This window comes from Hyalella azteca, unplaced genomic scaffold, assembly GCF_000764305.2.
Source record: "Hyalella azteca isolate HAZT.00-mixed unplaced genomic scaffold, Hazt_2.0.2 contig3812, whole genome shotgun sequence".
NCBI classification, from domain to species: domain Eukaryota; kingdom Metazoa; phylum Arthropoda; class Malacostraca; order Amphipoda; family Hyalellidae; genus Hyalella; species Hyalella azteca.
The window spans coordinates 59,683-86,634 of record NW_025934046.1 but is presented as its reverse complement, the minus strand read 5'-3'; the positions used below and the strand labels follow the sequence as shown (position 1 = coordinate 86,634).

Here is a 26,952-nt window from a genome sequence, read left to right as displayed (position 1 = left end):
ATAGACGTTTTTTATATCTTGTGAATAATGGTTCCTTATCTCATAATCTTATTATCCACAGATCTCATAACTTGAACTGGCCACTAAAACCTTGGATACTAACACTGTTGGCGTATTCACTTTTTTATCAGCATTATTGCTCCCTTTCAGCATTATTGCTCCCTTTCAGCATTATTGCTCAAATGCTCCCTTTGGGATAAGCACTACCAGTCTATGCAGCTCTTTATGACCAGCATATTAATTATTAGGGTCAGTTTGATGGGACCAGTATATCATTAGGATCGGTATTTATTCTCAATTTCTGTACCAAGACTGCCTTTGTAAAGACTGTTACTGCTTGCTTGCAAATTAGTTTATAATTCTTGCTCCTTCAGAGAAAAGCCCACAGCTTTCTGATGATTGACTTCACTAACACTGATGATTCACTAACACTGTCATGGGGGTGCATTGAACAAGTCTTCAGAGGCCCTCACTAACTTTTAACAGAAAAAAAACCTTGTCCGCAAGTAGCAGACAATTTTTCTCACAGACCTGCAAGCCTATAGTGCCTGAATTACATGAAATAAAATTTGACTCAATATGAGGATCAAGCATGACCAGTGGGTATGACCTATGGCTTACAACTTAGCTGGCTTTATCCAGAGTAACCCTGATGTCCGTGCATTATGGTCAGATGTCTGTGCATGTTTCATGCACTTCAAATAAGAAGTTTCTATAAGTCTGTCTTTTCCAGCTCCTGCTATAAGTAGCACTACCTAAATGATGCATTTATGCATTGTTGCTATATGCAAATTTTTGTAAGCTTAACTGACATGCATGAATTGCTAAAATTTGTCAATAAACATGAAATAATTTTGCATAAATTGGCACAAATTAGCTCCATCTTGGTCCGCTTTCTAGTCTACTTTTCTAATGCACTTCTCTGCTACCATGATGCACACATTCATACTTCCATTATTTTATAATTGCCTTTAATTGAAAAATTAATTGATATGATTTAGGAACAATGATGCATTTTAAAATGGATAAAAAAAACTGATGCATTTTCATGCTAGAAAAAGCCTGTTATATATTGTTATGACTTTTGTATAGGTGTTATTTCTAATAGGTTAAATGAAATAAAATTAACATGTGTTTGATTGAATTTTTCATAGAAGAATTTTTCATCTGTATTAGACATTTAACTCATTTAGTTTGAAAAGTTAGTTGCAACAGTTAAGAAATTCAAAAAATTTTTGAAGAACTTGTCAAAAACATGAGTATGTCAATGTCTGGAGATCGAGAAATATTACGGCGGGTGTGGGAGGGCCGGGTGGCCACATGCATCAAGCTTGCCGAGGAAGATCTCAGCTCATATGGTGAACCTGACCCGCACTACCTCATGCTTCCTCGCATCTCATACTTCCCACTAGTTCTGGAAAAAGTGAGTGCTTAAATTATTAACTAGAGACCAATAAAATTTTTTTGAATAGTAGAAAATATATTTGAACCCTTCAGCAAGAACTTGGGAAGTTCTGTGTTCTGTGAACATTGTTCATACACTCATGTTCTTTATAAATTTTAACCTCTTATTACTAATTATTTGCCCGATTTGAAGTGTTATTGATAAAATGTTTTGGTGCAACTTTTTCTTACAGGTACGAAAGTCATTTCAAAGGCATGTTTCTCCTGAATTTCGAGATCATGAGGTTTGGCTTGAGTTTGATGGGATTCCCTTGAAAATGTAAGTTACTGTAAGTTTATATATTGCTTTATCTTTATAACTCTTCACTGATCCAATTCTTGATTTTTAAAAATATACTGCCAAAAGGCACTCTGTTGGGTGTTTTTTAATCCACTTTTGAACAGACATATGTTCATTGTTTCAAATGCCCAGTTATCAATGCAGAAAAAAATATGTATGAATCCCAAATTTTCCTTATAGTGAAGGCTGTTATGAAAATGTAATTCTCAATTCTCAAGGTGACTGTGATGGTAATGCATAATTCTTTTATCAGTCAATAACCTGCTACACAAACTGAACAATCTCATGATGATATGGCTGCTAGGGATTAATGAAGGTCAAGTAAACTACAATTTTTTTGCCTTGTTCTGCACAATATTTCTGTTTATGATAATTGAAACAAAATTGTACCTTGCTTAGTATGACATGTCTACCTTGCCTGGCAGGCAGTACCCCATAGGCGTTCTTTGTGATGTACTCAACACTGAAGGTCAGGCCCCATGGATGTTACGTCTCCACTTCTCCAGCCCTCCTGCTTCTCTAATTAGCTTGCCTAGTAGGTAAGTCTTACCTTATTATTGCCAATTCTGTGCATAGCTGGGGCTATACTAATAAAACTTGCTCAAGTAATTGTAGTGACTAAAGTGCTCCAAGGAGCCCAGTACAATTGGCAGCTGGTGTTTAGTCTGTGGTTGATGTTTGGTTTGAAAATCAATCAGTAATTGACTGATGGAAGTTACAAACTCATAAATATTTCTGATAGTTTGGCTCCAGGTTAGATCTGAATCTATTTTGTCTCTGGCAATCACATGATAATTTTATTCCTGGAAAGGAGAATAAAGCTACAGAAAGTTTTGGCTATACCAGATAATATTTGGTGTCTCAAGTACAATGGCATTGATGGATTTTGTGAAAGATGTGGAATTAGCAGAATAATATCTTGGTTTTTCTCTGTTTGTTTATGTGAGCTCTGTTTTATTGTGTTTCTGTTTCAAAAGCTGGTACAATACCTGCCAATCTGGGGCTGGATTATTAAAACATTGCTGTGTACATGAAGCCACTTACGGTATGTGTTGGGTAAGTGCTGCTATGAAGATGTAACTCTAGCGTTGGTATTATCAAAACATTTGCGCGGGAAGCTAGGTACAAGAATTTGTGCATAACTGTACACTTGCTTGGAGGTGTTGAGGGTAGTTATGTACAAATTTTGAATGGGTGAAGCAATTGGAAATCATTTTGTTATTAGTGTCTAGACTATACTAGTTTCTAGACTCTAGTATCATACTAATGTATAGACTCTAGTATCATTTAAAGGTAAGTCCTCTAAATTTTATTTTGAAAAATATTTTTTCTATAACTAAGGAATTGTATTAGTAATGCATCTAATGAATTTTTTCTCAGTACATGACAATAGAAAAGATGTAGCGGTTTGATCAACTAGGGTTCCACCAAACTTATGTGGATATGAGCCCACTCACCCCAAGATACTACCCTACTCAAGATGATTAGACTGAATTTGGCACAATGAAAACAGGTTATTACAAAATGTCATTTTACTTAGAACTAAGGACCTAAACTCTAACAACAGTTATCGGATCATCCCCAGGTATCAAAACATATCCTTCACAGGTTTATTTAGGCCACCCTATAGTGTAAGTCTTGGTTATGGAATTATGGCACTTGGCTTGACAATTTCACAGTGCAACTGGTACAATTGATACGCAAACTACCGCATCAGAAAAACACATCCTGATGCACAGATCAATAATCATGTATTGCTTGAGGGCAATGTAGTTGTGGTCTTTTAGACTCCCACAAGCATGCACAGGCAATCACCCCAGGCACACACACCCCAGAGTATTCACCTGTCTAGTAGCAGGGGTGCCAAGAAGTCACTGACCACTATGGATACCAGATGGAACACCACCCAGAGAACCAGAGACCTCATGGGCACCAGTAAATTGCAGGATACTCACTATGTCTTCTAGTGAGCAAAAAATAAGACACCAGGAATGGGACAGGACACAAGAGTTAGAGTTCCCAAACAATTACATGGGACATGGCTTCTATCCTTTTCTGCCTATGAAGTATATATTCTACTGCAAAAGGTTACTTGACATGTATTTTAACAGAGTTTGGGTTTAGATCCAAACAAACAAAAGAACACTTACACACTACTCTTAACTAGAAAACAACCAGGTATATCCTAAACTTAACTTGATCCTCAAGAATGGCAAATCTCAATGTGGCATGGATAAATAAGTGGCCCCAACTGGAGCATACTAACAACTAATATCACCAAACACTATCACAACTGAACTAACCTAACAACATTGATATTATTTACTCTGAAAATAGTAGGCCACTGGACTAGTCACATTAGGTTACTCCTGATACAGCAAATCAAGTCACAGTTCTATTCAACAACATTGACAACAGGCATATCCCCTTATACTCCGCAATTAGCTATGCTTGAGAAATGGTCTAGAATGGCTAATGAGTTGAACTGTTAAGCTGATGCTTCGGTTATATAATTAGTTAGAGCAACGTCCAACTTAATGCAATTATAGGTATATTAGTATAGGTTGGCCAAATTTGGTTATTTAACCAGGTTTCATTGAAGACCAGAGAATTCATTTTATTTACAATTTTCTTATTNGATTTTTGATAGATATTCAGTTTTGTCCAAAATAACAAACAAATTACTCTTGTCAGCTTTACGGATCACAATTTGGTCGTTATCTCTGAGATCTTTTGCAGCCTGGCGTAGAGCTGGTGTGAGGATTGAAGACTTAGATGTTCCTCGTTGTTTCGTTGCTTCCGCTCTTAGTTGATCTTTCAAGTTGGGATTGATTTCAATTTTGTTTTCATTTTTTAATTTCAATAAAGATTCGTACAACAATTCCAATTCTATTTTCTTCTTTGTCTTGTTAAATTTTGACATCACGTGACAATGGTCTGCCATCTCCGGTCTGGAGATGGCACGTGAGGCGGCGGCTTAAGGTAGTAGTGGTCAATCCAATGTTCGATTTTCGATTTGCCAGTTCAAACTAAAAATATTGTTCGATATATTGAAAAAACTAATAAGAAAATTGCGAATAAAACATATATATATATATATACGCGTGCGATTAACGACCAGAGAATTCGTTGATTTAAATTAAATGTCATCTGAAGAATTGTCCGACTCTTTGATAATTTAAATCAACGAATTCTCTGGTCGTTAATCGCACGCGTATAAATAAACTAATTCTGCCATCCAAAACTAATATATATATATAAGCATAAATGCTGCATTCTTCAAGAAGTTCAGGTTTAGGTGATGATACCAGTACCCAGGTTGGGGAGGTTAAGGGCCACCAGTCTGGGTCTCCAGGTCTCTAACTAGCTTGCCAGCTGGGCCTGGCACCAGCTGCTCCTATCAAATTAACAAGTACAAACTTGAGTCTACTACCCATGATGGTGAATAAAGGACTCCTACTTCAAGTGAATGATGTTTGTACTGTCGTTAAATTTAGCAATAAGGGTTAAAGCTTTTGCAAGAAGCAGGACAATTACACAGCAAAGTATAGCAAGGGAGAACACAAAGCAAAATGCAAGACCCTTTCATGACTGACGGGACTGTGATGTTCCGCTCAATGTTTTACTCCATAACTTGTATACAGCATACCATTCAAGGCATAGCTTACAGGGACACATAAGTAACACTCCTGCGCCTATGCCAACTCAAAAGTAATTGACTGACAGGACTGTGATTGACTGACGGGACCACCCAACAATTTACTCATAACTTTCATGTGGCGCTAAATTCAAGGCATATCTAACTACAGGGACATATTAGAAACACTCCTGCGCCTACACATGTCCAATCTAAAGGAATATTAATATATGTTCTTTTTGGGATATGTTATTATATAAGCTATTACATGCATTTGCCAAAGGAAGTTTGTGATATTATTCAACTACTAACAAAAAATATTACAAAAATGTTTTTTTAGCAAGATCAGTGATTTTGCAAATTGTGTCACCTCAGTTGGAACCATATACTACTGGAATTTTCTAGTCCCAATTATAAAAGTTTTACCATTAACATATATTTGATTATTTTTTATGGAGATGCAATATTCAGTCCAAGATCATGATGATTCTCTAGAAAAATATGAATAAAAAGTTGTAGAACACATTGCAGTTGCAAAAGGGTTAACAGCTGTTCTGCAAATGTCACAATGTAAATGCCCAAAAGCAAATAAACACTCAATAACTGTAATAGCAACCAAATGTTTACCAAGAACACAAGTCAAATTGGGTGCAATTAAGTTGAACGCATGACAATGAATAGGATAGGAAATTAATGCATAATATTATGGGACCAGTTTACAGCAAACTCACAATTCAAGAGCAGTGAAGTTGCCTAGGAAACAGGAGTATGCAGGAGAACCAGAGTAGTTTGGCAAGAAGGGATAGGATGACAATCACTTCAAGATAAATTAGGATTCAGGCAGAGTGCAGGCATTGATGAAGTCAGGTGCAGGTAGGCATTAGTCTAATAAACCATGCTGGTGTGTAACAAGTGTAATGAAGCTTTACACTGCCAAATGCTAGATGCAAGTGATTGGTTAGGCCAATATCAATGATATAATTCTGAAACAAGTGCAGAAAGAAGAAACACATACATTATTAATAACAAAGTTAAGGATTTTCGTTTGAGGAACGAAAACAATCTAATTAGAGCTCGGAGTTTTAGGCTGTTTGCTTTTAACATGTTGAAAGCTCTATTTGATCTTTGGATTGTTTCTTCCTCGAATTTAACCGTATCAGTAAAGAAAAAGGAATAAAGCTCTGTGGATATCATTAATATTAGTAGCATGATCTAAAATATCATGATAAATCATAGGTCCAGCAATGAGAGTTATGCAAGGGAAAAGAAATTTAACAAGAAAGCTAAGAGGAGCAATACTGAATTTATGGACCCACCCCTACTAGTGCTGACCAATTGGAGCACGAAGAACAGATGAGAGAGCTGTATACAGAATTTGAAGCACAATATCCTAAAATTACCCACAAATACAATTACACATAAACACTTGATGTTACACCTAGAGTTAATGAGCTACTTTCTTGATGGTGCGGTTTTTGAGCTAGATTCTTCCAGAGTTGTGAGAGAGGAATCCTTACATGGGCTGAAGGTTGGCAAATTTTCAAGGTAAGGACAGTGAAGATCTCGGGCTTGGGCCCAGTCTCTTCTCCTGTATTCTTCAATGATACCCAGGGCTTCTTCTATTGATTTATGCACTGGACTGAAGCTTATTTTTCACCAAGGTCTCTGAAGCCTCACCAATGGTACATTTGGTGGAGTTCCAACAAATCCACTGAATTCTGCAAAGGAATTCACATTTGAGTGCTCGCCTGATGGAGAAGGCCTAGGTGTCATTTTCTCATGTGAAGCAATCTGTGCATCTGGAGTTGCCATTTCAATTACTTCCACTTCCTGAGGTCTTGGTAGAGGAATGGCTAGCATTTTATTCTCAGAACGGACATCTTCAGCATGAGATGCCAACTGGGACAGCAGATTGTTATTAGAAGCACTCGCAGTTTGAAGGACTGGTGAAGGACCTCCCAAAGGAGCATCTCCAGGTGAAGCATCCTCAGGAGCATGAACTTGGTTATTGTTGGACTGAAGAGATTCAGATGAAACATTGTGTTCCTGAACCCACTGACTATGTCTCATTCAATACATCCAATACCAATTCTAAAATAGTATTAGCCAACAGGGCCTGATACTCAGAAAGGTGCATGACTTGTTAGACATTATGCTTGATTGAGATATACCCAAACTAGGTACTCCTCAGGCACTGGTTTTTTCATTAATAGGAGTGGAATGGCTGGGCCTCCTGATTTGGGGCTATTGTTGCCAGTTTGGTGTGTGGTGTTGTTATCACTCTTTTAGTGGTTTGGCCATCTTCTGGAAAATCTAAAGATTCAGAAAAGGACAATTTAGGTGATGAACATTTGAATTTGGCTTGGGATTTCATGGCCATTTCACTCTTTGTGGATATTCCCAAAGGAGATGATGGGGGAAACCAGGGATTAGCCTCAAAACTTGAAGTGGATGTTGATTAAGCAAAAGAATTATAAATGTTGTCCCCAGACCCAGCATGCTCATCAGTAGTTAAATGCATGACAGTGGAGCTAAACAATATATATATATATATATATATATAATGGATAAACAATATATAGATATTAATGGATATATAATATATATTAATCATTAATACTTGTTTTTCTATCTTGAAATGGCATTTGTCATTGATTTTTTATAGTAAAATTGTCCAGGATTCTTTAAAAAAGCTAAAAATGTTTAACTAACTGGAAACAGAAGTGCAACGTTGGATGACACATGATGCAAACAAAGGATGTAAGCAAGCTTCTGGTTGCTTCTGATGTGCAAACAAGGTTTGATAATAGCTACTTGCATAACATAAGTCTTTGCACAGGAAAGTTTTGATAATGTCAGAATTAGGGTGTGCTTGTGCAACACGTATCTTTTTGTATGTAAGTATAAAAATATGCGAAGTTTTGATAATCTGGCCCCTTTCAACCTTAACCTTTTAGCAACCAGCTGCCTTGTGGGTGCAAAATACTCCATTGGATCCATATCAAATTGCTGAAAGTTATTCATTGAAAAAACTTGGCATAGAGCAGACTGAAATTAAGCCAATTTGTTGGTCCAATTGGACTAAGGAGCTGTAAATGTAAGCAAAATAAACCCTTATGAAAGAAGACAGATATGTGTAGCTAGATGCTAAAGAGTTAAGATAAGGCTGACCCCCAACAACGTACATGGGCAGATGTAAAGTATAAGGATGCAGACTGAACATTAACTAAAATGAATGAGTATAAGTAAACCGTAAACTAATGCTATTGATTTAAACTGGTGCCTAAAATAATGATTAATTCCAGAACCATGAAAAACGTTATCCCTGTTATTACAAACTCAAAGTGAAGGAATTTTGGTTGTAATTTAGCTATCAGCATTTGTAAGTCAAATGATATAATATAGAAATTCTGTAGCTTTAAACCTGGAATAATTAGAATAAGCAATTTAATTAAGGTTTCAATGAGAACAAAAATGAGTTGGAGCTAAATATAAATGAAGAGTTTTGATATGTTGTTAAAAGGAAATATTCTGCCCTGTTTACATTGTGTTGACCATGAAATGAAATGGTTGCATTATGACCAGTTCTGCTTAACTCAGGATCTATTGATCAAAGTGGGATTTCTCTTATATTTTCTCATGTTTTTTCCATTAGTTTGTTAATTTAAATACACATTATTTGGATTTGGTTTCATTTTAAAGGTTTGAAGTTATTGTAAAAATAATATTACATGCATAATATTACATGCTTGATCTCGGTTATGAGAAATGCTTTGCACAAAATTACCTAAGAAAGTATTTTAGTCTCTATTTTTACGAGGTTATTAGTTGATCTTGGAAAGATTTTAATCAATATTAAATTTTCAATAATACAAATGTATGCTTGCAAATTGTTATAGTTGTATATATTATAGGCCTAAGTTGTGTGCAGGGAGAGCATGGAGAGCCAATTCCTGAGCTGCCTGAAGGAGGCTGACGCCCTGAAGCACCGTGGGGCGGTCATGGGGGCGCTGCAGAGCAGGGAGCACAAGCAGCTCTGGCAGGGTCTTGTCAATGGTGAGAACGGATCTTTCTGTTTTTATCATCTCAATCAAGTAATGCTTTTTACTTTTTATTGACATTGTCTCTTTTTTATCAGCACACTCTCAAGCATCATCATCTCTTTTTTATCATCACGCTCTAAACCACCATAATTGTGAAAAAGTGCTTTTTGTTTACATGAAGAAAGAACCATCTTTTAATTTACCTATCACAGTTAAATGCTTCCAAAATTATTTTCATGCATGCTTCCAGACAAATTTGATGAACTCCAGCATTATTTTCTTGCATGCTTCCCGACAAATTTGATGAACTTGTGAACGATGAACTTCGTTCACTATTAGTTTTGTTCATTTTTATCTCGTGGGCATACCGAAAGCCACATCTAGCGTAAGCCGCCTTAGTAACATTGATGTCCGGACCTTACTTGGGCGGTAGCGACGTAGTGCGAGGTCAGGTCTGAGCGGCTGTGGGTCGAGGTAGTTACTCGTGTCCCGCCACCCCTACAGTGAGGTTCTAGCCTTAACTCACCTCGCTCCGTTGCTCCACTAGAGATCTTGCGCCCTAGCGCTAGTTACTGTGGCTGTGCCATAAGTGTTTCTAGCAGCGTTATGTCTTTCGTGTTTGCTGTACTATTTTATTCAACGTGTTGTTTTTAAGTTTTCTTTACTGGAATAAAAGGCAAGTTTTACTCGTGTAACCGAAGTTTTAATGAATGAACATCCCAGTGCAATAAAGTGAACTTTTTACAAGATAGTTACCGGCGTTTGGCCGTGGAGCTTCGATTATCCTGATAAGATTAATGGTAGCGGCACACGTCCGGTGACATCTTTTCTGGTGTCAGAAGTTAAGGATAAAGCACCTGTGATTTTACCTACTGTGATTTTAACTAATCTTAGTGACCAGTGGTGTTCGTCTCTTGATGCGATGGCACAGAGCAGATCGACTGCCTCGGCAAATGCTACACCGTCAAGAGGTGACAGCTCCGAAGATCTGAAGCACGTGATGGAGCAATTGACAGTTGCCATAGGTAATATGAATCGCCATATTAAGCCGCCTCCCTATCAGTTCGATCCAGCTGTTAAAAGTGTGTCCATTTCTGATTTTTTCCGTTCGTTGGAGTCATACGCAGCCCACACTTATGGTCCCAAAGTGAATAATAGTGAAGCATGGCTGGTTGCGCTGAGATCCTTCTTGCTTGGTGATGCGCAGCGCAGTTTAAATGTAATGTGTTCGAATCAATTGGATTATGACACAGTGAAGCAGAACCTAGTCTCTTTGTTTACTCCTCGTGATATTTTACGTACTGGGAAGATAACTGCGTTTATGACTGCTATGAGACAGCCTGGTGAAACCTTTCCTGTGTACGCGATGCGATTGACCGGACTTGCAGCAAGTGCATTTGGAGCAATGGCTGATAGGGATAACTTCATCATTAGCAAGCTGATGGAGAGTTTGTCTGACGAAGTGAGAGCCCAAGTGACGGTGCAGATTTCCAACACGCCTAACCCTACGTTAGACACAGTTGTACAGATAGTTTCTGCCTTGGAGCCTTTCATTCGTCGTGTGCCGCCTTCTGTTCCTGTGCGAAGTTTCGAATTGCAGCATTTCACCCCGACGTTGATGCCGCCGGATTCCCGTCGAGAACGTACTGAAGCTGACAAGACGTCGAGAAGCCGACTGACAGCAACAGGAGCTATATCAAAATCTAGGGCCTGCTTTGAATGCGGTGAAGTGGGTCATTTTGCCCGCAATTGTCCGAAGCGTCGACAAGCGAAATCTTCACTAACGAAGTCGGCCAGTGGTCGGGTAGTTTGCCAGTATTGTGACCGCGAAGGGCACGTTCTTGCCAAGTGTCAAGACTTCAAGAAGGATTTTGGTTGCTGCATTTGGTGCGGTAAAACGGACCATAAGGCCTTTGAATGCATCAAGAAACCTTCGGAAAACTGAAGACTGCTGTGGAAGGTCGGAATGAAGCAGCAGGTAATTGTTCTCCGCCAGAAGTTAATTTGTTGATGTAGACTTAAAGGGATGTGGAGGCGAGCTGCTATTACTTACCAGTGAAGATTTTAATGAAATTTCTATGTGCGCACTGATTGATAACTGAGCTACCGTTTCTGTAATTACTAGTCGCTTTTTGGACAAGATGAATCGGCTTGAGAGGATTTGGACTTGCGTCGGTCGCAGTCATCGGTGAAGTTAGCGTCAACGTTAAAGCAGAAAAACTGCGTGCGACTAATGTCACTCTACTCGTAGTCCCAGACGAGGTCACCAGCCAATCACTTGTCTTCGGTCTTGATTTTCTCGAGAAGCACTATATGGTCGTGGGTACGGTGAATCGAGAGTTGAGATATTCGCCGCCAAATTAGTGTGCTGTGCAGCTCGAAGTCGAAGCCTGGTCTCGATGTTCAATGTTTGGGAAGAACTTCCAATGAAATATCTATTCATCCAAATGAGCGCATTTTAATTCGTGCTAAACTTTGTGATAGCAGTATAATAGAATTTCTGATGACGTTGATGGCTATGATCACCCATTTTGTGTATGGAGTAATAAAGAGGCTGATCTTGAAGTACCTATTCAGTTGAAAAAAAAGAACATGTGATAGTAGAAACTTTATGAACTTGAATACCATTGAAGTAACAAATTCTCTGAAACAAAGGACTAAATAAGGGCTATTTGCGGTGAGTGGTGATTTGGTGAATTGTGTCGGTGAAGGTGAGAGCGATGGTGAAGTACCGGGTTCTTGTCGAAGGACATTTTCATCAGTCCTCCGCTCCTAAGTTTCCCAAATTTCTCTGAAGACGCAGCGCCCCCGATCATCACAGTGGACGCGAGTGGTGCGGGCGTTGAAGCAGTTCTCTCGCAGACGCCGGATGGGGGAGATAAGGTTCTGACATCCGGGAGCACTACCTTCAATAAGGTTGCGACCAATTGCAGCACTATTTAACTTCGGTGGGCGGTAAGAACGTTTCGTCCATTCATATACGGCAAGAAGTAAATTATCCGAACTGAGCACGGAGCTTTAATCTACTGGTACGCGATGAAGAGCGTCGATACAAGGCTAATGCGAACTTATGAGGAGCTACACTGTGGACATAACGAAGTTCAGTTTGATGGAAGATTTGCCCATTAGCAGTGAGAATGTCGATCCCAACTATTGTCTTTGAGCGTTGAAAAGTTGAGATCAATGTCTGGTGGGCCAGATTCCTTGTTCCAAGCGTCAGCACTTGGTGTTTGTGGTTCAATGGAGGAACATCAAACTATTTTAGAAGCTGTGGTAGCTAGAGTTCTCAAACATCCTAGCGAGTATGGACTTAATTGGTAAGACGTGACTTGAAGAGCATCGAGACTGAGGCAAGTCTGTTATATGCCGGACTGGCGTTTACTCTAAGCATGCGTGAAAGAATTTAAAACTAATGTCTTCATTCACGAAGATGGTTTTGGTGTGGTTGGATGTGCGAGTAATGGTAACAATGGTAATATACCCGCCATCCATTTACGGAGTCTCCGCGGATCCTTTTTAATTTGATCTTAACAGACGGCGAAGACGCGCATGAGCTGTTGATCCGACACATCGAGCTGATGAGAACGAGAGCATCCGAGCCATTACGAGAGGAGAGTGAACCGTCTGCAGTACTGTACCATTTGGTCGACGACGAGTCCATAGAATCCACTAATAAATCTTCGAGAAAAATAGAAGTTTTGAAACAAAAGTCTTCGAAATGAGAAGTAAACAACAACCGCAAAGCAGGGAGCCAGGAAAAGACTATTGAACGTGCGACTGAAAGATGTATGGGAAAGCCCATTGAACGTGCGACTGAAGGAACAGCGGAACACAGCGAATCCCCCCCCCCCCATATGAGTTGTATGGGAGGGGAACGACGACGATTGGCGGAGTTACGATCTCCTTATTGAGATTGGCTGACAAAATAGCGGCACTGCTTACTAAAAGTCAAGCGGAATTAGCAACTCAGGCTGAAGACTTGCAGGTTGTTGGGCAGCCTGCTAGTGATGTGAGCTTCAACCAGCCGAGCATGGAGTGGGAAGACCTGAGTGAGCAAACAGACGAAGTGGCAGACGATCCACCGACTGGCGAAGCAGCGCTGGTTTTCGTGGAGTTATCGTCTAGTTTGCAGCCCGACATCGTTGAACGCGACAACGCGCCGCTGAGGCAGACACGGTCGTACTTGAGACGTGCAACTGAGTTGTTGTTACAGAGCGAGCAACGAGTTCTCGGGACCCGAAACTTCATCCGAGTCACATCAGTGTATTCTTTAGAACAAGATAGTTGCCGGCGTTAGGCCGTAAAGCTTTAACATTATGACAAGATTGAAGGTTGCGGTGAACGTCCGGTGACATACCGTACGTTTCTTTTAATTTTTATGCATAATGGGGTTATAGTGGGGTTGCACGCTTCTGTAGTTTGTATTCACCTCGGGGTTGCACGCTTCTGTAGTTTGTATTCACCACAGGGTTGCACGTTTCTTTAATTTTTATGCACCACTGGGTTGCACGTTTCTTTAGTTTGCATGCATCCCAGGGTTGCATGTTTATTGTTTATGCACCCCGGGGTTGCACGCTTCTGTAGTTTGTATTCACCACAGGGTTGCACGCTTCTGTAGTTTGTATTCACCACAGGGTTGCACGTTTCTTTAGTTTGCATGCATCCCAGGGTTGCATGTTTGTTGTTTATGCACCCCGGGGTTGCACGTTTCTTTAGTGTTTATGCACCCCGGGGTTGCACGTTTCTTTAGTTTTTATGCACCCCGGGGTTGCACGTTTCTTTAGTTTTTATGCACCCCAGGGTTGCACGTTTCTTTAGTGTTTATGCACCACAGGGTTGCACGTTTCTTTAGTGTTTATGCACCCCGGGGTTGCACGTTTCTTTAGTGTTTATGCACCCAGGGGTTGCACGTTTCTTTAGTGTTTATGCACCACAGGGTTGCACGTTTCTTTAGTGTTAATGCGCCCCAGGGTTGCACGTTTCTCTAGTTTGCATGCATCCCAGGGTTGCACGTTTCATTTGTTTTTATGCACCCCGGGGTTGCACGTTTCTTTAGTTTGCATGCATCCCAGGGTTGCATGTTTCTTTTGTTTTTATACACCCCGGGGTTGCACGTTTCTTTTGTTTTTATGCACCCCGGGGTTGCACGTTTCTTTAGTGTTTATGTATCACTGGTTTGCGGATTTATTCAATTTTCATGCTACGGAATTGCATGTTTTTCAGTTTCAGGCAAAGTGTTTCTCCAAGATCAATATGTGCTGTTTTATATTCGTAGTTAAAAAATGTTAAATGCTCAAACCTACTCTTCTATTCACTAGTATGTTTCATAAGTCTTTGAGCTTACAAACCTCTAGTGAATAAATCTCTTTTTAGTGCTTTTTCTCATTTATGAAAAAAATGCACTATTGTGCTCGTCATGTCCGTCTGTCCGTCTGTCCGTGACTTCATGTTTTCGTCGACGAGAAAATGTGCTCTCTGTCACTCGCTGCAGTGAGTACTGAGTTGTATTTTTTTTCTCTCCAGAGGTGCTGAACGAGAACACAGCTTCTGTGTGCGCGACCAGAAGCCACGACTTGCTGCGCTATGTGGTGCTGTATGCCGAGCAGCAGCTGTTGTCTGGACGCCTGTGTTCTCCTGTTATACAGCAGTTCCTCCTCACGCGCCTTATGCTCTGGGACCAGCAAGAGAATCTTTCACTTGTATGTCTTCATATTTTCATTCCTTCATTGATGTCAAAGTTATCTTTCTTAAGTGTTAGCTCGGCAAATGTGTTGTATACTTTGTATTATTTCATTTGTACAATAGCTTGTTTGTTTGAATCAGCACAAAAATTTCCAACTGATGATTATTTGTCAACTTGTTTGCTACAAATGGGTTGCTCTCACGCTGCATAAATTGTGCTTCCATTTTAACTTCTTTAAGAAATGTGTTTTGTTCAAAAATGTTGCTCTCACGCTGGTGCTTCCATTTTAACTTCATTAAGAAATGTGTTTTGTACAAAAATGTTGCTCTCACGCTGATGCTTCCATTTTAACTTCATTAAGAAATGTTTTTTGTACAAAAATGTTGCTCTCACGCTGGTGCTTCCATTTTAACTTTTTTAAGAAATGTGTATTGATGTGTTATTGTATTCATGACTGAATATGTTCGTGTGTGTCTTGTCTGGTGCAGTGTCTGGGCTGCGTTGAGAGCTTCACGTCAGTTGTGCTGTCAAGGCTTTTGTTTGACGCAATATTTTATTCTTGACTGAATATGTGTTTTATGTGTTATTTTATTATTTTTTGACTTTAAGTTATGTGTGTGCAGGTTCTACGTCTGGTGCAGTGCCTGGGCTGCGTTGAGAGCTTCACGTCAGTTGTGCTGTCAAGGCTTCTGCCCCTCATGGCCACTGCGCCCCTGCCTACTGCCTGCGCTGTCTCATTTTAACTTCATTAAGAAATGTGTTTTGTACAAAAATGTTGCTCTCACGCTGGTGCTTTCATTTTAACTTCATTAAGAAATGTTTTTTGTACAAAAATGTTGCTCTCACGCTGGTGCTTCCATTTAAACTTCATCAAGAAATGTGTATTGATGTGTTATTGTATTCTTGACTGAATATGTTCGTGCGTGCAGGTTCTACGTCTGGTCCAGTGTCTGGGCTGCGTTGAAAGCTTCGTCAGTTGTGCTGTCAAGGCTTCTGTTTGGCGCAATATTTTTTTCTTGACTGAATATGTGTTTTATGTGTTATTTTATTATTTTTTGACTTTATGTTATGTGTGTGTAGGTGTTACGTCGGTGCAGTGTCTGGGCTGCGTTGAAAGTTTCACGTCAGTTGTGTTGTCATCATTTAACTTCATTAAGAAATGTGTTTTGATGTGTTATTTTATTCATGACTGACCCTGTGTTGTGCGTGCAGGTGCTACGTCTGGTGCAGTGTCTGGGCTGCGTTGAGAGCTTCACGTCAGTTGTGCTGTCAAGGCTTCTGCCCCTCATGGCTACCGCGCCCCTGCCTACTGCCTGCGCTGTCATCACATGCTTCACTAACACCGCCCTCAACTGGTGTCTCACCTTCAAAAATAATTCTGGTATGGAAAACCTCCTTCATAAATAGTTTAAATTGTATTAAGCCGAATTTTTGCCACTAAATTAGTGCAGTCAAGATCAAAATGAAGTTGTTCTGTTTTAAATTTGGTTAGCCTTGTTAAAAAATTCCGAAAAATTATGCCTTGATCAAAATTCTATGACATTTAATCTATACGAACTGTGTATTGTATTATATGGGATTGAGCTACCTTTGGAAATGGAGCGTTTTACTTTATTTGAAGAAACAAAAAAGTCCTAAATTTGTTCCATCACTAATCAAGTTGAACAATGAACAGAAATAATGGAAGACGAGGGCTTCGCGATGGTTGAAGGCGTCCTGGATTTGGCGAGGCAACTAGACAGCTGCTTCTTGGGGAGCTGCTTGGTGCACTCCCTGCACCCCATGCTGCTGCACTGCATCCTGTCCTTCTACCACACGGTGAGTGCTGCACTGCATGCTGTCCTTCTACCACACGGTGAGTGCTGCACTGCATGCTGTCCTTCTACCACACGGTGAGTGCTGCACTGCATGCTGCTGCACGGCATGCTGTCCTTCTACCACACGGTGAGTGCTGCACTGCATGCTGCTGCACTGCATGCTGTCCTTCTACCACACGGTGAGTGCTGCACTGCATGCTGCTGCACTGCATCCTCTCTTTCTACCACACGGTGAGTGCTGCACTGCATGCTGCTGCACTGCATCCTCGCCTTTTACCACACGGTTGATTTTCTCTTTCCATGTCTCTTCCCGCATTACGTTAATGTTTTAACTATTTCCAAGTATGTATCGCTCAAGGCTCGAATCGCTACTCGTGCTCTTCGTAATACTGCATCAATTATTTAATTTTTTTTACGGAGATGGCGTGAAGTGTCTGAAAGTTGGCGCTGTTTGTTCATACGTTGATATTTCTTTATTAATTTTTGTCAGTCGTGTTTGGATCTGCGCTGTTTGAAACAAATTTTACAAATAAATTTTTTGATAGGGAAAGAGCACTAATGGCACTCTGAAAACAAAAGCTTAGAAATATAGTTTTTCAAGTCTTCCTTGTGTCTTTCACAAGTTTAACATAAAATTTATTCGTTAGATGTACAGTGAAGATGACAGGCCTGCTTAAACGATCATGAACCCAATACCGTGTGTACAAAAGATTGATTTCTACATTCATCTGTTTTTGTGTCTTCCAATAAGCTATCTATAATGTTTTCAGATCAATGACTGTTGCGAAGAGCTGTCGCTGCCTCTGGTCCTGTGTCCCAGCCCTCCTCTGACGGCTCTCATGCTGTCCACGACCGACGTTGGCATTGTTCATAGCCTGGGAATTTTGTTGTCCAGGTTTGAAGAAATGTATTGCATTCGGCCAGCTGGGGTGGAATTGGCTCTTAAGTGTAGCATTGGCCTAAAGTTAGAAAAAAGTTGAGCTGGGGTGGAATTAGCATTTAGGTGTAGCATTGGCCTAAAGTTAGAAAAAAGTTGAGCTGGGGTGAAATTAGCCCTCAAGTGTAGCATTGGCCATAATTTAGAAAAAAGTTGAGCTGGGGTGAAATTAGCCCTCAAGTGTAGCATTGGCCAAAAGTTAGAAAAAAGTTGAGCTGGGGTGGAATTAGCATTTAGGTGTAGCATTGGCCTAAAGTTGGGAAAAAATTGTGCTGTTTAGTGATCATGTGATGAGGTAATCAAGCCAGTTGTGCTACCTATCTAGGTATGCATGAACTAGGGCGATAACTCATTGCGTGATCGCATTACTGAGCAACAAACTTTCTCTAACTTTGGGCTAACCTCAAATTGTGCACTGCACATGAAATAACTTTCTCTCACTTTAGACTAAATTTACACTTGAAGGCCAATCTTACAACAGCTGACGGTACTAAATACCTACTAAATTAAAGACTAATTTTGATTAATATGAATTACTAAGCCGGAAAGCCCGTTTAAATGAGTGTTGTCATTTGAAAATGAGTTGAAAACGCCTGATTAAATTTAAATCCAACAACGCATTATGCTGGCTTTAGCTGACTCATATCTTTCGTTTAGCAACTTAGTTTTAATATATTTAATTGTGATTGTATATGTAACAGTAAATTTGATCAAACCTGCTAATTCCCAAATATTGTACCTAATATTAATTTAATAAATTGGTTGGTGACAGACTGCCAGCCGCGTATGAGCGCATAAAGACGAGTACGCGGGAGAACAGCCGGCACGCCGCCTTCTGCGCGGAGGTCTTCAAACACACGTCCCAGAACAACAAGTGCCTGCAGTTGTATATAAACTGCGCTCACGATTCCCTTGTAAGTAACACCACCATTAACTGCTCTCTATTATTATCCCAATGTGGCTCGCAATGTCGTTATTTTTGAAGTAATGAGTCAGAACAACAAGTGCCTGCAGTTGTATATAAACTGCGCTCACGATTCCCTTGTAAGTAACACCACCATTAACTGCTCTCTATTATTCTCCCAATGTGGCTTGCATTGTCGTTATTATGGAAGTAACGAGTTTCCCAAGGTATGCAGTAACTAGTTTACGATCATCAGTAAAGCATGAGTTTAGTGTCCATGCCAATATTATTTATGGTTACCTTTTTATGCAATGCAAAATGGGTGTTTTTATGAAAAAATAAAAGCTCTCATTTGATAATACGAACTTTTTCTAGAAAAAAAATTTTATCTGCTTAGGTTGGATCAAGATCCTTTCTAATTTATTTTTTGAGCCTCTATAAGCAAAGTCTCTTTTTAGATAAATAATTTTATCTGCTTCTGTTTGATCAAGATTCTGTCAATTTATTTTTTAGCCTCCATAAGCAAAGTCTAGATGAAAAAATTTTGATCTGAACTGTTCTAATTGACAGAAATAAAATGGATTAAATTCTAATTATTTTTGATTATTGTATAGGCCTGATCACTGACATAACATTGACCGTGCAGGTGTTTGTAGACTCAAAGGAGACATGGCGGGAAATGTGCACGATATTTCTCGGTAAGAAGCTGGTGCTTGCGATGCTCGGTTAGACCTGATCACTGACATTACATTGACCGTGCAGGTGTTTGTGAACTCAACGGAGGCATGGCGTGAAATGTGCACGATATTTCTGGGTAACAAGCTGGTGCTTGCGATGCTCGGTGCCCGTGGCCTGCGCTACAGCGGAGCAATGGCAAGTCAGCTGCAGTGCGCGGTGCTGCGGTCACAAGCTCCGCCGCCCGTCGCAGGTCAGGCGTTCGCTGCCGAGTCCGTAGAGGTGCGTGACTACGTACTGAAGGCGCTCGCTGACATGGGTTTGTCTGGCATCCAGGACTTCATTAATTCACTCAAAGATCCTGACTCTCCTACTGTTGAACTTGAGTCTTGACTTCATCCAGTGACTACGTACTGAAGGCGCTCGTTGACATGGGCTTGTCTGGCATCATGGACTTCATTAATGCGCTCAAAGATCCTGAGTCTTCTATTGTTGAACTTGAGTCTTGACTTCATCCATATTTCGGATGATCTTAATGGTAATAGCAAAGGAATGTGTTGAACGCTCCAAATTTGTTTTATTGTCTCGCAACGTTGATGTTTTATATCTTGAAATTGCACATGTTGTAATTTGTACTTATTTCTTTGTATAGCAAAGTGCACAATTCGGTTTGTAGCTGCGTTGTGGTACGAGTTTGTACTTGTCTAAAGATTTTTTTTATTTTGCATAAATTTTCACAAGTAATGTAGGAGCTTAACCAGATTGACCTTACTCGACCAAACCTATCAAACTACTAGTTATAATACTTATTTCTTTTAACAACTACTGTGCTTCCCGAAGGAATCTTTTTTATTAAAGATGGGTTTTGGAATAGTTGTTGCTTATCAAAAGCTTGTTTTCCAATCTTCAATCTCCGAGTTATTTGAAGAGTTAACTATAAAATACTGTGAAGCAGCTCTGTTGTTGCTGTATTTATCAATACTTAGCAGTATTATTCCTAACTGCAAACAATGTGGAATAACAGGAAAACTGGAATTGTGAGAGAATTAGTTAGCTACTCATCACCTCGTATAAGTAATGATAGCCCATTTCTTCACAAATTACTTTTAATTCTTGGTTAAATCTATGTCTGCTTATTTTTAGTTCTGTGATGCTTCCTGATTTGATTTGAACACATTTCAGCTGAAGTTTTGTTTCAATACCGCTTGGTCTATTTTTCAAGAGATAACCTTCATTATTGTACTACATATTAAAAAGTCAGTTGGAGGAAAGGGTGTTATTTTCTTGTCTGTGTTTTGACTGAAGGAAGCAAGATAGACTAAACTGTTGCTCTAATACGACAACCACTTTTTAGATACGTAATTAAGTCATCAAGATATTTGTACATCGCTCAGCTTTATTTTCATAAATTATTTTCTGTCAGATCTGTAATTTTATCCCAACTACTCACTGCTGTCGAACCATTCAATGCACATTCATCCTGAGCTGCTTGCAGCGTTAGTGGGCGTTTAATCAACGGCCATGGCCGACCTTTCTCGCTTATTGTCTTGAGTATTTGTTAGGATTTAGTGCAGAAATAATGTCTCATGTTAGCTGTGTGAATGTGTCGAAAATTACGTCGACTTCAAGTTCCTCCTGCGAGTAATTTCTTGAATAGTACTGAATTTTGATCAAGTTTTCAGCTTGTTACTAGAAATGTATTAACAAAATTTGCAAGAATTTTTTTCTTTATCTTGAAAAGTGATAGACTCCTGCAGGGAGCGGAAGACTGAACTCTTCTGCTAGGGAAGCTCGGCACGTTCCCTCAGTCCCTAGTGCCTTCTGGATCCTACTTAGGGAGGCCTTTGATCTAGTGTCCTACTACTTAATTATTGCGCCACTCTTGAGATCCTATTGATTGTGCCACTCACAGGATGCCATTGATTGTGCCACTCACAGGATGCTATTGATTGTGCCACTCAGGGATCTTGTTGATTGGGCTACTCACGTGATCGTATTGATTGTGTCACTCGCTTGATTGTATTGATTGTGCCACTCGCTTGATTGTATTGATTGTGCCACTCGCTTGATTGTATTGATTGTGCCACTCGCTTGATTGTATTGTCACTCACGGTATCGTATTGATTGGGTTCACTCACGTGATCGTATTGATTGGCCGTGTTAGTTTACGTTAGTTTGTAGTTAGTTTACCTTAGTTACGTTAGTTTTTAGTTATCTATGTTAGTTTGGTAAACACTTCTCTCAAGTTTTATTTTCCGGCCTGAAAATGGCATGCAAGTTATTCCTTTGTGTAGCCCTTGACAGAAGGAGCCCTCGCTTCCCGTCGCCGACACAGTTAATGTGTTGGAAAGAAAGGAATTATTCGCTAGAATTGTTCACTGTTCCCTAACTTATTTAAACACGAGTGGTTAATGACCAGAGAAATCATTGATTTAAATTTTCAGGATCGAACAATATTCTTCAGTGGACGTTGGTTGATAAAAATTCAGGTTCAAGGAAGTAATTTAATTTATTAACTCGTGTTTAAATAAGCTTATTCTGCTATCTTATAGTAATGTTCCCTAACTTTATACTTAACCGCCGTTTCCTTAAGTTTGCTCAAGTTTTTGACAGAATGGAATCCATGTTTAATATTCACACTTTGCTATATATTCATGGAAGCAATTAAAGGGATTTTAATTTTTTTGTTTGTGTCTCTCAATCGAACGTCAGCCACCAGTCTTATCATGAGTGAAGAGTGTTAGGATTGAATACACACTATTGCTTTCTGGTATACATTTGTTCAATTCATTTTTATTGCAGGTATTCTTGAATTAAAGTAGCTGAGACGTGAATATCGATAGACGCTCGTCAGTCTGGAACATCTCTCTTCGTGGCTAGCTTTTTCGTAACTGTTATTAATTGATATATTCGAAAGATCATGGACATCGCAAGCGTTGGGTTAAGTCTGTACACTGGCAGTATGGATCCTCCTGTAGACGACCAGGCTCAAGAAGACGAAGAAGAAGCTGAGGAGGAACGACAACGTCAGCACGAGATGAAAAACCTTTTAGCCAACGCCTTCGACGATCTCGAAGACTCGGAGCTGCAGCAGTCGAGTTACTATCCTCCTGGAGATCAAGACGGAGGTGATACAGAACGAGATATGTTTTCCGACGTCCGGGCTAACGATCCTACCGGTAACGTCAGTAGGAGTTTTCAAGTTCACGAAAATGGGGGTAATCGGGCTAAATCTAGCGATGCTTGCAAAATCTTACATGCTGCTGGTGCGGTGAATGGACATCCTAGAGATAATTATGACGATCGCCGGAACAATGTTTATTATGGCACGCAACAGAATGATCCACATCCGCACTACACCAGAAATAACGAAAAATATCAAGACATCAATGGCCAAACCGGAGAATATGGAGAAGGAAACTATGGACACGAGTCTGATCGAAGCGTAACTCCATGGAGCGATAGAAGCAACTCCATCACGTCCTCCAATTACCACCATGGAGCCGACGTTGGTGTAAACCCCGAGGCGATGCGGTTGAACTTGCAGGAGAACACAGATGTTTCTTACGATGCTAGAGGCGGCCAATTAATAACAACGTCTCGTGATGGTTCGGATTCCTTGATGCCACTACAGCAAAACCTTCTGGGCGCAGGTTCGCCGCTTGGTCAACTCAAACTCCTTTATGAGGCACGAGGGCGCGAGCTTGATAAAATGGCTGCTGAAATTGAACAGCTACGAGCCGAGAAGTTGAGTCAGGTGTCATATTTACAGCATGAAGTGACGCTCTTAAAGGGTGAGAAAGATAGGCTCGAACTCAGCCGATCACAATCGCAAATTTTGCTCACTGAAATGGAAGGTCAGATGAGAAGTCTTCGAACTGACCACCAAAAGACTTTAGACGAACTCACCGAAGTTAAAGCTGATCGCACAAGACTGAGACTTAAGCTTCAGACTGCTGAATCTCACATCAAGACATTAGAAGAGAATATTAGCGACTTACAGTCAGTCGATTCGCTTGCCAAAAACCGACAAATGCATGAAGATTTTCTGGCCAAACTTCAGAGTTCGCATCGTGACGAGTTGAAAGCCTTGCATGTTAAACTTAGCAATGCTGATCATGCGCTTCAGGACGAGAAACATCGGTTTATGGAGCTTCAAGCAGAATTGCAGTTAACCCGCGAAAAACATGGTTGTATTTTGATGGAAAAATCACGCATTATAAAAGAATTGCAGTCCAGTTTAGAAGCCAGTCAGCAGCAGTGCGACTCGCTTCTTGCTGCCAATCGGGCTAGCGATAGTGCTCATGCACTGCGGCAGAAGATCGAAACTTTAACTGAGGACAAAAAGCAACTTGAGAAGGAACTGGAAATTGCCAGAGCAAAGTGTGAAGAGCGTAAAGAAGCTCTTGAAAACTATGACACTGCATTAAAATTAGGAGTTCTTTCTTCTGTCATCCCGTCGGACGATTCGATGGCACAGCTTCGAATTGGGGCTCAAAAACAATTAACTTACGAAGACACGCTCGTAGCGTCTGAAACCGAGGCTGCAGATGACAGTAAACCTGGTGCATCGGACACTAGTCTGGTGCGCAAATTGAGGGAGGAATGTCAGCACGGTCTTCAGGTTATCAAACATATGCGTGATCGCGTGGAGGAGCTCAGTCAGGAACTTGGTGAACAAACAAAGACCATAAGGAAACTGCAAGCGCAGCTGAAGTCTTGTCAAGTGGATGTTGACGTCCACGTCAGTACAATTAAAACGCTCACTGATGAAAATAATAAACTTTCTGAGCAGTTGTCCAAAGCAAGGCCTGAGTGCTTGTCATTGAAAACTGAAAACAGTTCCCTGAAAGAAGAACTTGCGTCAGCTCTCCGTCAAGTATCAGTCCTCCTTCGGTCGGGGAATGAGCTGAAAAAAGTGATCCAGAGCATGGAAGAATCGAGCGTTCCTTCCTCAAATTATGGTGAGCTGGCTTCACTTTTGATCAATCACCGGAAAGCCATCGCCCAGGTCGAGAACTTTAATCAATTACGCTGGTCAGAGTTGCGCAAGGAGACCGATGAGCTTGTTAAAGACAGGTTCCTCTGGACTGAACGCGTCGGTGATATAGTTGCTACTTTAGATTCTCTGAAGATCAAAATCTGCGAAATGCCTAATATAGACTCAAATATTTTGAAGTCTTTGAAAGATCTCTTTAAAGATTTCAAAAATCACGCGTCTCGGGTAAGAGAAGCACAAGCTGCCCTCGTAGAAAAGTACACGACTGCGCAAAATGATCTTTGGACGGTTAAGCTATCACTTCAGAAACTAGAAAATAGTGATGCTTGTAATCGCAATCGTATTCAAGAGTTGTCGGACAAGCTGGCGAATGAAATACAGAATGGTCGAAAAGTGTTAGAAGATTCTCTAGAAACGTCCAAACGGACGTACCTTAAGTTCCACGAAGACGCCATCGCTCACCACAAAAGAGAGTTTGATGTTGTTCGGGCTAAGCTCGAAGAAAATATTGAGTCGTTGAACAAAGAATTGACCGAAGTCAAGGCCCTCTATGTTTCCGTGTGCAAAGAAAAAAATGAACTTGAAAAGCAGCTCGAAGGAGATTCCAAAGATGAAGACTCTGGTATCAGTAGCGATCGCCTAAGATCTGCCGTAAATGCTGTAACCTCTAAGTACGAAAAATATATATTGGGTCTCAAACAGAATCATCAGCAAGAACTGCTATCTATCGGCCAGGTCAAATCTGTATGCTCTGCCGAGGTGCAGACAAGTCTAGTTAACACCGATGATCCAGCAAGGTCTCTGTCAAGCAACTCTCCAATTTCATCAAATATATCGCGGGCCGAATTGAATATTGTCTCACCTAACGCAGAAGAAGCGGAAGATTCTCATATCGCCGTAAAGAAACTTGGCTCACAGTTGAACGCTATCAACAGTAAGGTGTCAGAGCTCATCGGCGGTATTCAAGAAGGGCAAGTGGCCAAAACTCAACAAATAACCGACTCTTTGGAATCTTATAGGCAAAAATTTCTTATTTTAGAGCGCCAAATATACGCAGCCTTGACGCCCGAAGAGCGCGGCTACACTTTATCAGTATTCGAAGATTCATTCGCCAGAGAGACCGCAGAAGGGATCATCAGTGAATATAAAAACACAATTGCGAAATTGAAACTAGAAAACAAAAAATTACAGGAATCGTTTGAAGTGCGAGTCCGAGATTTGCTGCAGCAAGTCAAACTTGTTTCGGAATCCAACGAGAAGATGATGAACGAAATGGCCAATATCCAAAGGCAGCATAGCGCCAGCAAAGCCGAGGGCATTGATGTAGAATCTATTGTAGAATCTATTGATTCGTTGCGACACCAAATGGAGCTCATGTCAAAAGATCACGCAGAAGTTGTTTGTAGACGTGATGCCGAAATCAAGGAACTTAATTCTTCCAGAAACGTCGAGCAGTTGCGCTTCGTGCAAGAACTCAACAATCTAAAGGAAGAAATGTCTCTAGCTAAGAAAGAAGTAGACGAGCTCAACCAGGAGCTTGTCTTGGAGAGAGAAGCTGGGATAGTTGCAAGGAACAAACTAAAAGATAAATTTCGTCGTCTCCAAGCATATGTTGAGGAAGTACGGAACGCCGCCGATAAGAGAGTGGATCATTACATCAAGGAGGCAGAGAGAGTTCAGCGGGAGGGCGACGAAAACCGACTAAAAATTTTCAAATGTTTCCAAGCGTATCTCGATAGAGCCAAGGACAAGCTCGAGGACAGCGTACGTCTCATTATTCGCGCCTGTGAAGAGAACCCTTCGCGAGATCTTCATTATGTTCCGAAGTTGGCCAGGAGTATTCTGTTAACATTGGAGGAACTTAAACTTGACGAAAGCCTACTGCAACCAAAAGTTCGGAAGCTGATACCTACCCCTGGTAGTAAAAAAAAGGAAGCAGGAAATTTGAACGAAATCAAGCCTGCTGCCTAAGGTGTACATGAAACAGACATTATTCTTTTAATCTTATAAGTTTTAATTTGCAAATTAAATAGTCGGAAAAAACGTTATTGCTACTCAACACTAGATGGCAAAAATTTAAATTAGTATTTTACTATCACGGTTTTTGAACTTTTGTGATAGAATTTCTTGAATGGGAACTCAAGTTTTGTACCTGCCTTTCTGGCGTTATTATTTATTGTAATAATTTTACTTATTCAAGGTTTATTTACGTCGCATCAGCTGGTCTGATTCGTTATTTCTGTCGTGTTTGGTTTCGGTAATTTATTTCGATTCCGAACGCAAATTTTATTACATTTGATGGCTTTTTAGCTCCCGAGTCTCGTATCTCTGAAGTGAACTGCGTATTTGATTGTGAGAACATTGATGGGTTTGCGTGCTGCTGATAAAAAGAAGTGAGCTGACATTTTCTAGCGCGGTTGGATATCAATGCTCGTTTTTGAACGAAATCAAGCCTGCTGCCTAAGGTGTACATGAAACAGACATTATTTTTTTAATCTTATAAGTTTTAATTT

At 40.3% G+C, this 26,952-nt stretch overlaps 3 protein-coding genes across 4 annotated transcripts; all 3 read left to right on the top strand.

The window, feature by feature from the left end:
- Window positions 1-1,120: 1,120 nt before the first annotated feature.
- Window positions 1,121-9,739, top strand: LOC108678537 (autophagy protein 5). Its single transcript, XM_018166991.2, has 5 exons — window positions 1,121-1,423; window positions 1,638-1,723; window positions 2,170-2,283; window positions 9,313-9,437; window positions 9,675-9,739. Exons 1-5 carry the CDS (start codon window positions 1,256-1,258, stop codon window positions 9,737-9,739), a joined length of 558 nt encoding a protein of 185 aa, XP_018022480.1. The 5' UTR covers window positions 1,121-1,255.
- Window positions 9,740-13,727: 3,988 nt separating this feature from the next.
- Window positions 13,728-20,864, top strand: LOC125177636. 2 transcript variants are annotated; one of them, XM_047879777.1, is made up of 10 exons: window positions 13,729-13,782; window positions 14,948-15,124; window positions 15,287-15,292; window positions 15,585-15,639; window positions 16,382-16,488; window positions 16,783-16,925; window positions 17,695-17,819; window positions 18,634-18,751; window positions 18,882-18,905; window positions 19,528-20,864. In XM_047879777.1, exons 2-10 carry the CDS (start codon window positions 15,091-15,093, stop codon window positions 19,831-19,833), a joined length of 918 nt encoding a protein of 305 aa, XP_047735733.1. In that variant the 5' UTR covers window positions 13,729-13,782; window positions 14,948-15,090; the 3' UTR covers window positions 19,834-20,864. The 2 variants fall into 2 exon arrangements, with proteins under 2 accessions (XP_047735732.1, XP_047735733.1); XM_047879776.1 differs by lacking the exons at window positions 15,287-15,292; window positions 15,585-15,639 and having other exon boundaries at window positions 13,728-13,782; window positions 14,948-15,123; window positions 16,320-16,488.
- A 1,383-nt stretch (window positions 20,865-22,247) lies between these two features.
- Window positions 22,248-26,940, top strand: LOC108678542 (centrosomal protein of 152 kDa-like). Its single transcript, XM_018166994.2, has 2 exons — window positions 22,248-26,392; window positions 26,886-26,940. The coding sequence occupies exons 1-2, from the start codon at window positions 22,361-22,363 to the stop codon at window positions 26,901-26,903; spliced, it is 4,050 nt and encodes a 1,349-aa protein (XP_018022483.1). The 5' UTR covers window positions 22,248-22,360; the 3' UTR covers window positions 26,904-26,940.
- The last annotated feature ends 12 nt before the right edge of the window (window positions 26,941-26,952 follow it).

Excerpts from the sequence above, each read along its gene's own strand:
- LOC108678537 (XM_018166991.2), top strand. The coding sequence starts at position 1,256 with ATGAGTATGTCAATGTCTGGAGATCGAGAAATATTACGGCGGGTGTGG. Across the intron at positions 1,424-1,637 it reads TCCCACTAGTTCTGGAAAAA|GTACGAAAGTCATTTCAAAG; the intron begins GTGAGTGCTTAA and ends TTTTTCTTACAG. Across the intron at positions 9,438-9,674 it reads CTGGCAGGGTCTTGTCAATG|ACAAATTTGATGAACTCCAG; the intron begins GTGAGAACGGAT and ends GCATGCTTCCAG.
- LOC125177636 (XM_047879776.1), top strand. The coding sequence starts at position 15,091 with ATGCTCTGGGACCAGCAAGAGAATCTTTCACTT. Across the intron at positions 16,926-17,694 it reads TCCTGTCCTTCTACCACACG|ATCAATGACTGTTGCGAAGA; the intron begins GTGAGTGCTGCA and ends TAATGTTTTCAG. Across the intron at positions 17,820-18,633 it reads CTGGGAATTTTGTTGTCCAG|ACTGCCAGCCGCGTATGAGC; the intron begins GTTTGAAGAAAT and ends GGTTGGTGACAG.
- LOC108678542 (XM_018166994.2), top strand. The coding sequence starts at position 22,361 with ATGGACATCGCAAGCGTTGGGTTAAGTCTGTACACTGGCAGTATGGAT.